At 44.2% G+C, this 12,901-nt stretch overlaps 1 protein-coding gene across 2 annotated transcripts in view; it reads right to left on the bottom strand.

Annotated features, from left to right (window-relative positions):
• Positions 1-571: 571 nt before the first annotated feature.
• Positions 572-12,901, bottom strand: part of PRDM2 (PR/SET domain 2) — a 48,338-nt gene continuing 36,008 nt past the window's right edge. For both annotated transcript variants that reach the window (XM_083628402.1, XM_083628403.1), the window contains 3 exons: positions 8,756-8,863; positions 2,897-7,298; positions 572-1,870 (listed from right to left, as the gene is read on the bottom strand). In XM_083628402.1, coding sequence (XP_083484528.1) covers positions 1,858-1,870; positions 2,897-7,298; positions 8,756-8,863 — 4,523 coding nt within the window. In that variant the 3' untranslated portion in view covers positions 572-1,857. The remainder of the gene's footprint in view (positions 1,871-2,896; positions 7,299-8,755; positions 8,864-12,901) is intronic.

The following is a 12,901-nucleotide window of genomic DNA, read 5'->3' as shown; positions in this document are numbered from 1 at the left end:
AGCCTCACCAACTCAGGGAACAGGCAGAAGCGCTTCTGCAGATGATCTCACTCATCAACTCGGGACAGAAGGGCTGAGGCAGTCCCTAAGGTACGCTGGAATTAAATTGTTCAGGAGTCTGCAAATTAATACAAATTATATCATTGCAAGCCATCCCAGGACCTTATGGTGAAGGGTTAGTAAGAAAGCATACTCCAACAACATATGGAATAGCTACAGCAAGAGATTTCAATTTCATTTGGAAAGTTCTCTCTCTCTCAAACACACACACTTTACCTATATTCTGTATTTTAAATATCTCCAAAGATGCCATGTTTAAAAGCAATGACAACCTCCCTTTTCTTGTATGGCAAATTGGAAATTTTAATGTTCTCATTAGAATAGCCTTTATATCTCTCTTCAAAAAAAAAAAAAAAAAAAAGTGAAAAAAGTGGAAAAAAAACCCCCTACAGAACAGCAAACTTTAATACAGGAACAGTCTCCAGATTAACAACACCCTTTCCTCCCTCTGCAACAAAATTAATGTAAAATATAAATCACATATAATACAGCTGAAGTGTCCAAAAAAGAATTTAAATAATTTTAAATATTTTATTTTTTTCCAAACTTGCTACAAATTCTTTATACAATAGTTTGATGCAGAAGTCCCCATAAAATGGAAAAAAAATGTAACAACAAAAAAGGGAATGATAGTGAAAGAGAAAGCGTTAAAGTGGCACAACTTCACCAAACAATATTAAAACTACAAATTTTAAGAGGTAGATTACTTTTGAAGTCAAGAACAAATAAGATTTTTTTTAAAAAACAAACGAACGGGGTGCACAAACAAAGCTAACTGCTCCCCTCCCCCCCAGTTGTGAAAAAACAAAACAAAAACAAAACAAAACTATATTTCCAGGAAATTAATAATAATAATCTTGATTTACAACTAGGAAAAATTTGTAGCTCTTGTTATTAGATACAGATAAGTCAGCCAATTGTGTATTTAGTTGTGCTATACAGTTTTGTATGGCGAACAAGTCATTCACGATAAAACTGGGTGACTTCCACGTTGGACGAGATTTCAGGTATGGATGCCAGTAGGGCTTGACAGGCAAAACCTCCCTTCCGCCCCTTCTAGAGATACCTCTCCTTTCCTCTTCCCATGTATAAAGAAGACTGGTGAAAGCAACATCAACGTCCAAACCTGTGCCCACCCGTTCAGAAACAAAAGAAAAGTCTTGGGAAGTGAGTGCAGGTGCCAAGAAGGAGGGGAAAGGCGTCTCCCTTCTCCCCGTAAAGTTTTTTCATCCTGGCTGATATAAAACAAAGGCTTTGAGATACTCGACGTGCAAGCAAAAAGGATTTTGAGTGCAGTTAACGTTTTGTCATCCCTGAATATATGGGGAGCTTCTGGTGAGGACCTGGCTTTGCATAAGTTTTGGCGGCACCACCTCTTATTATCGACCTTTATTTTTCCATGCTTTTCCATCGGATAAAAAGCGAAGTAGAAGCATGAGCTATGGACTCTGTGGCAGGACTGACTCCAGTTCAGTTCGATCCATGTCCTTTTTTGAAATGAAACCGAAGCTGGGGGGACAAGGACGAACCATGCACCCTACTGCTTTCCTTGCAGCTGATAACTCCTTGAGCCTGGTGGGTGCATACCGATTCTCAACCCCGGTGCGAGCACACTGGCAAGCCAATCGTCTACCCATTGGGGGTCAAAGTTGTCTCAGGTTGGACCTTTCAAGCTTGGAGAATTGGGGCCTCCACAGTTGTCCCTCTCTTAAGATGAGCATGCAACCGCTCAAGCTCTTCGGTAAGGAAATTTCATTTACAATTAAGAGATTCTTTGTGGTTGTCTGTTTCGTTGTGTCACAGGAGGTTCCTATGTGGCAAGAAACAGTGGGGAGAAAGGAAGATTAACAAAATGGAACAGGAGAGGAAGGATATACAGTGATACCTCGGGCTACATACGCTTCAGGTTACATACGCTTCAGGTTACAGGCTCCGCTAACTCAGAAATAGTACCTCGGGTTAAGAACTTTGCTTCAGGATGAGAACAGAAATCGTGCTCCAGTGGTGCGGCGGCAGCAGGAGGCCCCATTAGCTAAAGTGGTGCTTCAGGTTAAGAACAGTTTCAGGTTAAATACGGACCTCCGGAATGAATTAAGTACTTAACCCGAGGTACCACTGTATATATATATATATATATTAATTAGCTAGATCTGACATGTGACAGAGTTAAGAAAACCCACATAGGTGGTGGTGATGGAAGGAGAGAAATGGAATCAATGGAAACTACTTTAAGAAGTCATGTAGGAAAGCAAATTTGTGTGGTTAACTTGTTGACAGTGTATTCTTATTTCTCAGTCTGCTAGATAAAGATCTCGGGTAATCTCTTGAATGAATTCTGTGGCAGGGGCAGAGTTTGGGGTTAGTGTTATTTAGAACACCACGCTCTAACCAGCTGGTGGTGCTGATAACACCAAGGTTACAGGTTTGATCCTTGTTTGGGACAGCAGCATAGTTTGCAGGAGGTTAAACTAGATGATCCTCAGGGTCCCTTTCCAACTCTGCAATTCTGTGATTCTATGTCCCATAACAAGCCAGTTTCCCCAAAAGCATTTCAAAGCACCAGCTCCATGTGAAGCACGTTGCAGTACTACCAAGCTCATCTGTTGCTAGAGACTACAACTCCCATAATCCCTGGCCCCGCTGGCTGGAGCTGACGGGAACTGGAATCCAACAACAACCAGAGGGCTAGAGGTCTCCAACACTGTTTTAAAGCCCAAAGGGACTGCTTCATAGTGCAATCTAAAGCATTTCTTAAAGCATCCCTGGATTCAGCAGGGTTTACACCATCTCAAGTGTGCTTGACAACAGCAAGATCCGCCACAGCAGAGAAACTCACCTGAAATCTTTCAGCTCTTGCCGTGTGCTGGTTTCTTCCCTCTTGCTGCTCTCTGGGGCATCGGAGCTGCTTGCCTGCTGCACACTCCGGGTGACAGGGCCGCCAACCCTCTCTCTCGACTTCATGCTGAATCTGTCCGCCTTTTTCTTGTTTGTCACAGCTGACTTGCTGGCCAAGGCCACTTTGCTCCTCTGTATCCTGACATGCAACTTGCGGGACGCTTTGCTCGAGAGCCCAGGGGAGCTGCTCTTGGCCACCCCTTTCACTTTCTTGCCCTCTCCTGGAATCATCTTGGACATCCTTACGGGGCTGGCGTTCCTTGCTGCCGACAAGCTGCTCGGCTTTTTGGATTTCACGGGTGGCACAAATTTGATGTTTTGTTTCAGTTTGAAGGATGCAGATGGCAGCTGCAGTGGCAGGGGTCCAGAGCTCCGGGCTCGGGTCTTGCCTAGGTGAGCCTGAGTGCTTTGCATTTTGATCTCGGCGTCTGCTGTCCGCCGCCGATTGCTAGCTTTATCACCACTGGAAGAGGATGCCCCACTTTTCTTTTTAGAGTTCTTCTTAGAGGAAGGGGAAATAGGCTTTTTGGGACAGCTGTAGGAAGCATGCTTGTTCAGACTCCCAATGTAGGTGAATTCCCGGTTGCAATAAGGGCAGATGTGAGTGCTGGGCTCCGCTGTGCTGTTCCTCAACTCTGCCTTCTGCTGAGATTTCTTCTTTTGCAAAATGGCTTTCTGGACAAGCTGGTTTTTCTTCTTTAATGCACTGATTTTGAGCTTGTTAGAGGACATCCGGCCCACCTCGACGCTAAAGTTGAGCCTCTTAGGCTGGCCCACGCGCCTGAACGCGTTGCTCGTGGGGCTGGGGAGGATGACACCATTTTTAGGGCGAACGGTCTGTTTTAACGGCACGGGGTTCTTCTTCGGTGTATACCGCTTTTTGTCGCTGGCGGAAGCACAAGCCAAGATGTGCTTGTGCAATTCAGGCATGTTGTCTACACTCTTCCCACACTTTGTGCAGCGAATGGCAGTGGTGAAGGTCTGTGGGATATTGTGGGTTGTGAAATTTGTGGCAGTGGCTCCAATCCCGTTAGGATTGCGGTGGTGATACTGGAATGGAGGGGGCTTAAAACTTGGGTAGTGCTGATTGAGGCCCATGCGGACATCTGGATCTTTTGACTTGACTCCAGAAGCCATTATTTTGATAGTTGTATAAAGCTCTTCAGAGGAGTCATTCAGCTCTTCCTCTTCTTCCTCCTCCTTAGAAGGTTCGGAGGAGTCTTCAGGCAAGAGCTGCATGTGTTCAGTCTTAGCCTTATTGGGATCTGTGAAGTTCTGCGGCCGGAGAGTCCCGCTTTCAAACTCGTGGTGTGTGCACTCTTTGTCCGGGTGGAGGTCCCGCTGGTGCTGCTGCAAATTGCATAGAAAAGCAAATTCTTTCTTGCAGACGGAGCACACAAAGATGTTCTCAACGCCATGGAGCAAGAAGCGGTGTTCTGACAAATCCGTTTTCTCTCGGAAGAGTTGGACACAGAACTCACATTTGAAGGGCCATTCTTCAGCATGAACAGATGAATGTTTGGTGAGATCTTTAATGGAAAGAAAAGGGGACTCACAAACATTGCACACAAAGCTCTTATTAAACGTCTCCTGGATGGTATTAGCTTCGCTGGAACTGTGTGGGTCTTCCCTTGGCTTTTGACACTCACTCTCCACCTCTTCTTGCTTAAAAGAGATAATAGGGACTGAGTTTTCTAGGTTATCACCAGGGGAAAGGACAGAAGAGACCACTGAGAGTGGAGGTGGAGAAGGAGATGAGGATGACAGTGGCGAAGAAGAGGAGGAAGAAAAGGACGAGGAGGAGGAAGAGAGGTTGGGAGGTCCAGGGGAAGGACAACTAAGAGGTCCTACTGAAGGAACAGGAGACGTTGAGACCGTAGGGGAAAGGATTGGAAGAGGGGACTGAGCAGTGGTATTTGATAAGGGAGAAGGACATGAACTTGGAGTGATGCTTGTGGGCTCCTCTGGGAGCGGAGAGGGAACAGTAGGCAGGAGAGGTGGTGGTGGAGTGGGAACCTTTAACATAGGAGGGCAAGGTGGAGGGGAAGGAGAGTTTGTTGGAGTCAGGAGAGGCGGCACCTGACTTGAAGATGCAGTAGATGATGGCAGTAAAGGTGTCTCAGGAGAAGGGCACAGGGAACCTGACTCGACCACTGGAACAGGGAGGCTAGCCCTGGACTCTGGCTCTGGATGCTCTTCTGTTTTGCAGGCACCCAGGCTTGGGTTCGTTTCAGCTGCAGGGTTTTCAGACGACGAATCAGTCCCGTTATATTCATTCATAAGCACTTTCTGCAGCATGGATGTGGTTGGCTTCTTCTTGACACCACTACATGCTGGTGGCGCCGAGTTACTCTCCTTGGCTTCAGTGTCACTGCATGCCTTTTTATGGACACTGAGATCTAACACCGATTCCCAGGGAGCCTGAGTCCTGTTCTTGCAGTTGGACCTTTGCTTCATGCTACTGGATAAGTCCAAAGGCTGCTGGTTGCACACATTGCCAAATGGAGGACTTGGCGTCCAGTCCTTTGATACTTTATACTCTTCCAAGCAAAGAGGGCTCATTGTCTCTTTTTCTTCTCTCCCAGACAAACTCCATACAGGAGAATTGCTATGACTCTCTAGCTTGGCAATCTTTGAGCCCAGAGTCGCGTCATTCCAAACAGGTTTCGCCTCACCTGCTTTGCCAAAGTCTCGTAGAGCTGGGCTGTGTTGCGGTGAACTGGGAGGGGAACTGGTCCTTCGTTTGAACCTGCTGGAGGCGGCGGGCAGAAGAGGCGAAGATGTAGCTGCGAGTCCCAGTTTGGGGATTTCAGTTGAGGACGATGATGATGAGGGGGGAGACGGTGCTACCTTACTCCCATCCTGTGTCTGGAGAAGCTGTTTCAGCTTTGATGATAAATAAATATTTTTCTCTTTGGGGAAAGGCAAGTTATCGGCTGCTGATATAGTAAGAGGAATAGTCAAGGAACACAATGATGTGATTGGTTCTGGATCCATTTCGGTTTTTATCTTAGGCAGAAGAGGAGGACTTGCGGTCCTCCTCTTTTTGGGTTCGGTGCTTCCACTGACTGGTGACTCTTTCGGTACGTCAGTTAGGTGCACTGGTGTAGCCTTTACACTTGGGGATATTTCCACCGTCACTGGACTAAGTAAACAGTTTATTCCATACAGTTCTGTCGAGCTGGATTCCACCTCTATCACTTCACAATTGCTTGTGCTACTGTTGGACTGAATCTTCCCATCAATGTAATAATTGAGATTTTCAGATATATTGCTGGAAACATCCATAATGTACACATCATCTGCTTCTCCCTCCTCTTCGAGGTCTGTGCTTGCTACGTACACATTTGAGGACTGCTGGGTTTTCTCTGCTGGAAACTGGGGCTCCTCAGGTTTTCTCCTGACACCTTTAGGGATGAGATGGCGCTCATGGACCCTTCGCTGGTGCCTTCGCATATTGGTGTGGGTGCCAAAAACCTTCCTGCAATATTTGCACGGGTGCAGTTCTTTGGGTCCCTTGCTCTCTTCAAAGAGAACAGGATTTGGCATTTCGAGAGAAACTTTCTCAGTCTCCACAGCTACTAAGTCCTGCCTGCTGTTCGTTTCATCTTTAATACCATCTTCAGGAATTGTTTGGTTCTTGGCGCTGCCTTCCGACAGCTGGGCCGAAGCCAGCACTGGGAAGGGCTTCCTTTTCGGTCCGGCCTCATGGCGCCGCTCATGCCTCCGCCGGTTAATCTGGGTGCCAAAAGCTTTGCCGCAATAGCGGCATTTGAAAGCGTGACTGATTGCCGAGATGTGGATATGCATATGGCGTTCAAGACCCTGCTTTGTGGTAAATTTCCTTTCACAATGCTGACATGGAAACATGAACGTACCGTGGATATTCCCATTAGATTCATCTCTCGCTTTGGGGAATTTCGCCACAGCCTTTTTCTTGGGGGAGCTTTCTGGCGAGTCTTCAGATATGCTGCTCTGCTCTTCCACAGATTCCAGCTTGTCTTCACATCTGGGCATGGGTTCCATGTCAGGACTTCCTTTAGGGAAGCTGACATCTTCCTCTTCCTCCTCAGGTTCATCCTCTTCATCCTCCTCCTCCTCTTCTTCCTCCCCTGTATCCTCCTCAGGGTCCTCCCCATCCTCTTCTGGCTCCTCCTCTAAAACATTCGAGCCACACGTTACTGCTTCCGGTTTGTCTTCAGGCACCGGATGGGGACCACTGACCGGACTGGGGATAACCAAGTTTGGAAGCGTGTCTTGATTTACCATCTCCTGGATCACAGCTGTCTGCTCCAGGGACAGCACTGCTGAAACAGAGGGAGTTTCATCCTCCTGTTTATGGCCTATAAAAAAAAAAAAATGGGGAGGAGGAATTAAAATGTATAGAACCTTTCCAAATGCATTTTCAATTTATTTTCTCCTTTGACTTTCAAGTCTGGCTTTAAAATAGGTTCCATCTTATAAAACGGGCAGGGAATTTTTTTTTTCAGCCCAAGTGCCACACTCACTTCTATTATTATCTATTACTATTATTTATCACATTTCTATCATGTCCCCTTCTCCCAACGGAGCCGAGTGCGGCAAACATCAAACTTTAAAACACTAAATAATAAATAATAATAATAATAATAATTTAAAAAAGTATGAACCCAATGTGTTTTCAGATTTCCCCTGAAAGTCAGTAACAAGGGAGACAGACACACCTCAACAGGGAGGGCATTCCACCAATGGGGAACCCCAATGAGAAGGCCCTGCCATGGGCAGCAGCCAAAGGTAGAACAATCAAAAGGGCCTCCCCTGCTGATTGTAGGGCCAAAGACGGTTGATACTGGGGGAGTTGCTCCTTTAGGTTCTTTCTGTTTAATATGTCCTTGGGGGAGGGGCTTACCACCATCTCTTTCAAGGAAACAGGCATAACTCCCTCCTGTAACAAGGCACTAATGACTCCCTGGATCAATCCAGCCAATCCGCTACTGCTAGATTTTATCAGCCATGATGTGTTTACCGAGTAGGCTCAGTCCTTATTGAGCTGTTTTGTTCCTGCCCCTTTAGAATTTCAGAGATTTTTGTTTTCTGTGGCGCTTGGGCTTGCTGATCAGAAGGTTGGCAGTTCGAATCCGTGCGATGGGGTGAGCTCCTGCTGCTCTGTCCCAGCTCCTGCCAACCTAGCAGTTCAAAAGCACACCAGTGCAAGTAAATATAGTAAATAGGTACTGCTGTGGCGGGAAGGTACCGTATACGGCGTTTCCATGCGCTCTGGTTTCCATCACAGTGTTCCGTTGCACCAGAAGCGGTTTAGTCATGCTGACCACAAAAGCCAGAAAGCTGTCTGTGGACAAACGCTGGCTCCCTTGGCCTGAAAGCGAGATGAGCACCACAACCCCATAATCGCCTTTGACTGGACTTAACTGTCCAGGGGTCCTTTACCTTTACTGATTCTAAATGGCCCCACTTGGCTACAATCTTAGCGGCAATCACAAGAGGATTGCTGTTAGAAGGAGGGACTGAAATTAACTCTGGGCGCTTCCAGGCTTTTGGTATTTTTCAGTGTGATTCAATACCAGCAAATTCAGGCTGCATCATTAAAGTTGCTTTGGAACTCTTGTGCAACAAACCCCACTTCCCCTAAAGGTTGGACTTTTTGAGGAAAAATGACCTGGAAAGAGTGGAATAATACGTGGCTTTGATGCAACAGTTATCTAACCTCCCTACAAGCAAATTGGAATGAATGCTCAATAAACAGATAATCTGGAAGCACCTTCTCTCATTTTTATGTGCACACATACAGACGCACTCTTACCTTCCTTAGGCTCCTTCATGTCGGCAGAAGTTAAATCCAGAACAGTTTTCTGCTTTTTATCGGCTGCTTTCTTTCCTTTGTTTTTAGCCTCCTGGGATTTTTTCTTCCCTTTAACAAAAAAAAAAAAAAAGAGGGTGGAGAAGAAAAGAAAAAAGATGTGACAATTTGTTTTCATTGCTTTGACTTCTTTTAAAGGCAACATCTCCAAAAACAATTGAGAGGCAGTGTTTATCTCTATCTCTCTCTTTTCACTGCACATTTCATAAAGAAAAACAAAAGCACAGGAGAAGAAGGGGGGGGGGGGCAAACCAAAACCACCACAGCACAAAACCATCAGCTCAAATTCACAATACAATAAATACATACATCTTTCCATATTGGAAAAATGACAAACTTCCTTCCAGAGCTGAATGGTTACTCAAACTGTCAGAATACGTGGAATTAGCCTCTCTTCCAAAAAAATAAAATTAAATTTAAAAAAATCAGAGACAAGCCCAGATAAGAGTTCATTTTAGAATGGAATAATTTCAAAATTTATTTGAAAAGTAGTTGTAATCTAAGCACAGTAGTTGCCTTTGAATGATTTCTGTAAATAATGTATATGAAAGAAAATGAAATCGAAATAGAAAAGAGAATTTATACAAAATAATAACAATAAATTAAAGTAAGATGCTTATTATAAAAGAAATATGGAGAGGATGGGAAGTCATAGGTTTGTGTAGAAAACACATAATTGAACTTGTATGCATTTTTTGTGAACATAGACATTCTTATTGGACTGATTGAAATGAAGAAAAGTATGTGTTGTACATATATGGAAAATGAACAATACTGTAAAGCATTTAAAACTTAAAATACAATAAATACATCCATCTTGGTTATGTATGCCAGCCAAACAGGTATCCCAATGAAGTTGGTGTTTACAGAAAGTACATTCAAATGTAGCAAAAGCATTACAGTCTTCGGACCATTGCATGTTCCTCTCTTTTTAAACATTCTTTTAATTTCAATATTGGTTACTTTTAATTCTGAAACTAATATCAAGTACGTTAGAAATATTGTATCCATGCATACAGAAATGAACAAGAAAGTAATTTTACCAGAATCACAAGAGGGAGTCTTAAAGACTAACACATCTATTATGGCATAAGTATTCGTGTCATACATGTCAGCAGATGCTTGATCATGCACCTGATGAAGTGGCCTGCTGTCCACAAAATTTATTATGCTGCATTCAGTTTGGGGTTCTTCTTTTTTTTTGGTAAAAATGTGGTGCTGATAATCATCTCAATAAAAGCACTGACTGTGCCAGCACAAAATGGCTGCTAATGGGGATAAGAAAGAGGTGTTGTTACTCTGTACCATCACAAAAAGCTCTGTTTTTAATAGATTTGTTATTATTTAAAGTGCCAAAAGATTATTTGTTGTTTCTGCTGCAGCAAGAGAAATTGTTCCACTAGTACCACATTTACGAATATTATCTTATTCCAACAACACACTTCTTCTCAGCACAGAAACCTTCCCAAATCTCTCTAGATTAAATCTTTCCTTCACGAATATAAAAGAAAGCCAGTGAGTTTATATAATTTAAATAATTGTTATCTAGTCACCTTCTCTTAAACACATATACAGTGATACCTCAGGTTAAGTACTTAATTCGTTCCGGAGGTCCGTTCTTAACCTGAAACTGTACTTAACCTGAAGCACCACTTTAGCTAATGGGGCCTCCTGCTGCTGCCACGCTGCCGGAGCATGATTTCTGTTCTTATCCTGAAGCAAAGTTCTTAACCTGAGGTACTGTTTCTGGGTTAGTAGAGTCTGTAAGCTGAAGCGTATGTAATCCGAGGTACCACTGTACCTCCTTGACTTTTCTGCCAGTTTCCAAAATTTTGCCACCTCTTACAGTATTTTACTCGGAGCTCTGAAGACCCACACATTCTTCACACCCCCTTCCAACTACAGAACAGTTAATGAGCTGCACACTGCTTTGCTACCACTTGAGTTATCTTTCTCTATTATTATCACTTAACAAATTAACTAGGGCACAGCATGAGATCGAATTAAGGATCAATAGGTTAACTTAACAAATATCCCCCAAAATCTTTGGTCTGTGGGCACCCCCAATACTTGTTTAAAAAGTCAGCCGTGATGGTTGCACCTCCATCACCTAGCACTATTACTACTATAAATTTTGTTTAAGGAAATATGGTGCTAAGTACCCCATATAAATTATATGTTTAGGGTGACCAAATTGGTTTCCAAATTTCTGGAGATATTGCTTAACACACACACACACACACACACACACACACACACACACACACTCCAATAAAACACTGCGTAAAAGAAAAAAACACACTGTAAAAGCATAGTATAAGTGGAGCACAACAGCAGGCTACTCATGGATCCCAGCACGAACAGACATTTGTAGTGTCTAACATGGGAAAATAACCATCACCCACCTTACAGAACTAGTGTAAGGATTTACAATTTTGTGTGCAGATGAAATGCAAAATATTGGGGTTTTTCCCTTACAATTTTAGCTCCTTCCTATTATAGATCTTTTCATGTTCAACTGAAACAAGATCAGCAACAGACAAAAGCCCGTTTATAATTCTGACCTATCTTTTTTTTTTTTTTTAAAAAAAAAGACTGCATATTTTTCAACACTAATTTAGGATGCAACACAGCTAATGGCATGAACTTGATGTAAATTTCACCAACACACACACTTTCTGTTTGCAAGGGACAGTCACTTATTTTTGGTCCCTTTCCTTGGTAAATCATCTCCCCAGTTTTTGCTTTTATGGAATAAAGGTAGAGGGACCCCTGACCATTAGGTCCAGTCGTGGCTGATTCTGGGGTTGCGGCGCTCATCTCGCTTTATTGGCCGAGGGAGCCGGAGTACAGCTTCCGGGTTGTGTGGCCAGTATGACTAAGCCGCTTCTGGTGGAACCAGAGCAGTGCACGGAAACACCGTTTACCTTCCTGTCAGAGCAGTACCTATTTATCTACTTGCACTTTGGGGTGCTTTCGAACTGCTAGGTTGGCAGGAGCAGGGACTGAGCAACGGGAGCTCACCCCATCGCCACATCCCATTTATGGAATACTTTTGTGTGTGTGTGTGTGTGTGTGTGCATGCCCAGTGTCACATGCAGGTGAGCCTCTGCAGTTCTTCAGGGCCTGAAGAAAGGGGGCTGTGTCCTAGATACTGTGGTGAATTTTGGAGGCATGTGGAAGCACAAGCCCAGTGAAAAATGAGAAACTTAGCTCACCTTTTCCCCATGTCTGGAAAGAGCAGGGTTGGTGGTCCACTGCACAATTTTATTTAGCTACCCATGACCAACAAAAAACAAATTGGAGACTCGGCCACCAAAAGCAGGTTTGATAATCTCTATCCCTTCTGACTGTATACTTCTCATAGGTCAAATGTGGGCTAATACTGGGCATGCAACTAACTCCACGTAATTGCTACTCTGTTCCCTGTTTACTGATGGGAAGTCTCATTCTTCTCAGTGACTCTCACAAACCCATCCTGAACTTCCTCCGAGATGCTCTCTCATAGGCTTAGGTTGCTTTATAGTACTGATCACTGAGCTGCTTCCTTTCCTTCATCACCCTTCATTCTGCACTCCGTACTTTGCTGCTGGTCTGCGTTCCCAACTTTCTATATTTGATTTGCCTGTAATAGCCTCACGAACAAATCACTGCAGTGAAATCTAATGTGAAGACCAAGAGTGGAGCTGAGTTCATGTTCTTGGACCCATGAAGACTGCCCACTGGCCATGTTGGCTGAGGCTGATGGGAGCTGGATTCCAACAAGGTCTGGTTCTCCACATCCCCTGGGCTAGACCCGCCTCGCAGGACAGTTGTAAGGCTATAATAAGGGTGGGAAGGGAAATGGCACATGCAACTTGGGAGTTCCTTTGAGGAGCAGTTGGGTAAAAATTCTAGCAATAAATAGGCTTGGAAATGAAACAATACCAGAGATAAGTGGCTCACCTAAAAGTCTCCTAATGAGACTCCTAGCTGCAAACACTCGCTCTGGAATTAGACCTGAATGACCTTAACACGGAATTACCCTGGAAGAGGCGATTCAGCGTGCAGCTGCTCCCGCTTACTAAAAACAGCCAGGATGACAACTTG

This window comes from Podarcis filfolensis, assembly GCF_964270895.1.
Source record: "Podarcis filfolensis genome assembly, chromosome: 8".
Taxonomy (NCBI): Eukaryota; Metazoa; Chordata; class Lepidosauria; order Squamata; family Lacertidae; genus Podarcis; species Podarcis filfolensis.
Note: the sequence above shows the minus strand (reverse complement) of the source record. Positions and strands in the feature narration are given on the sequence as shown.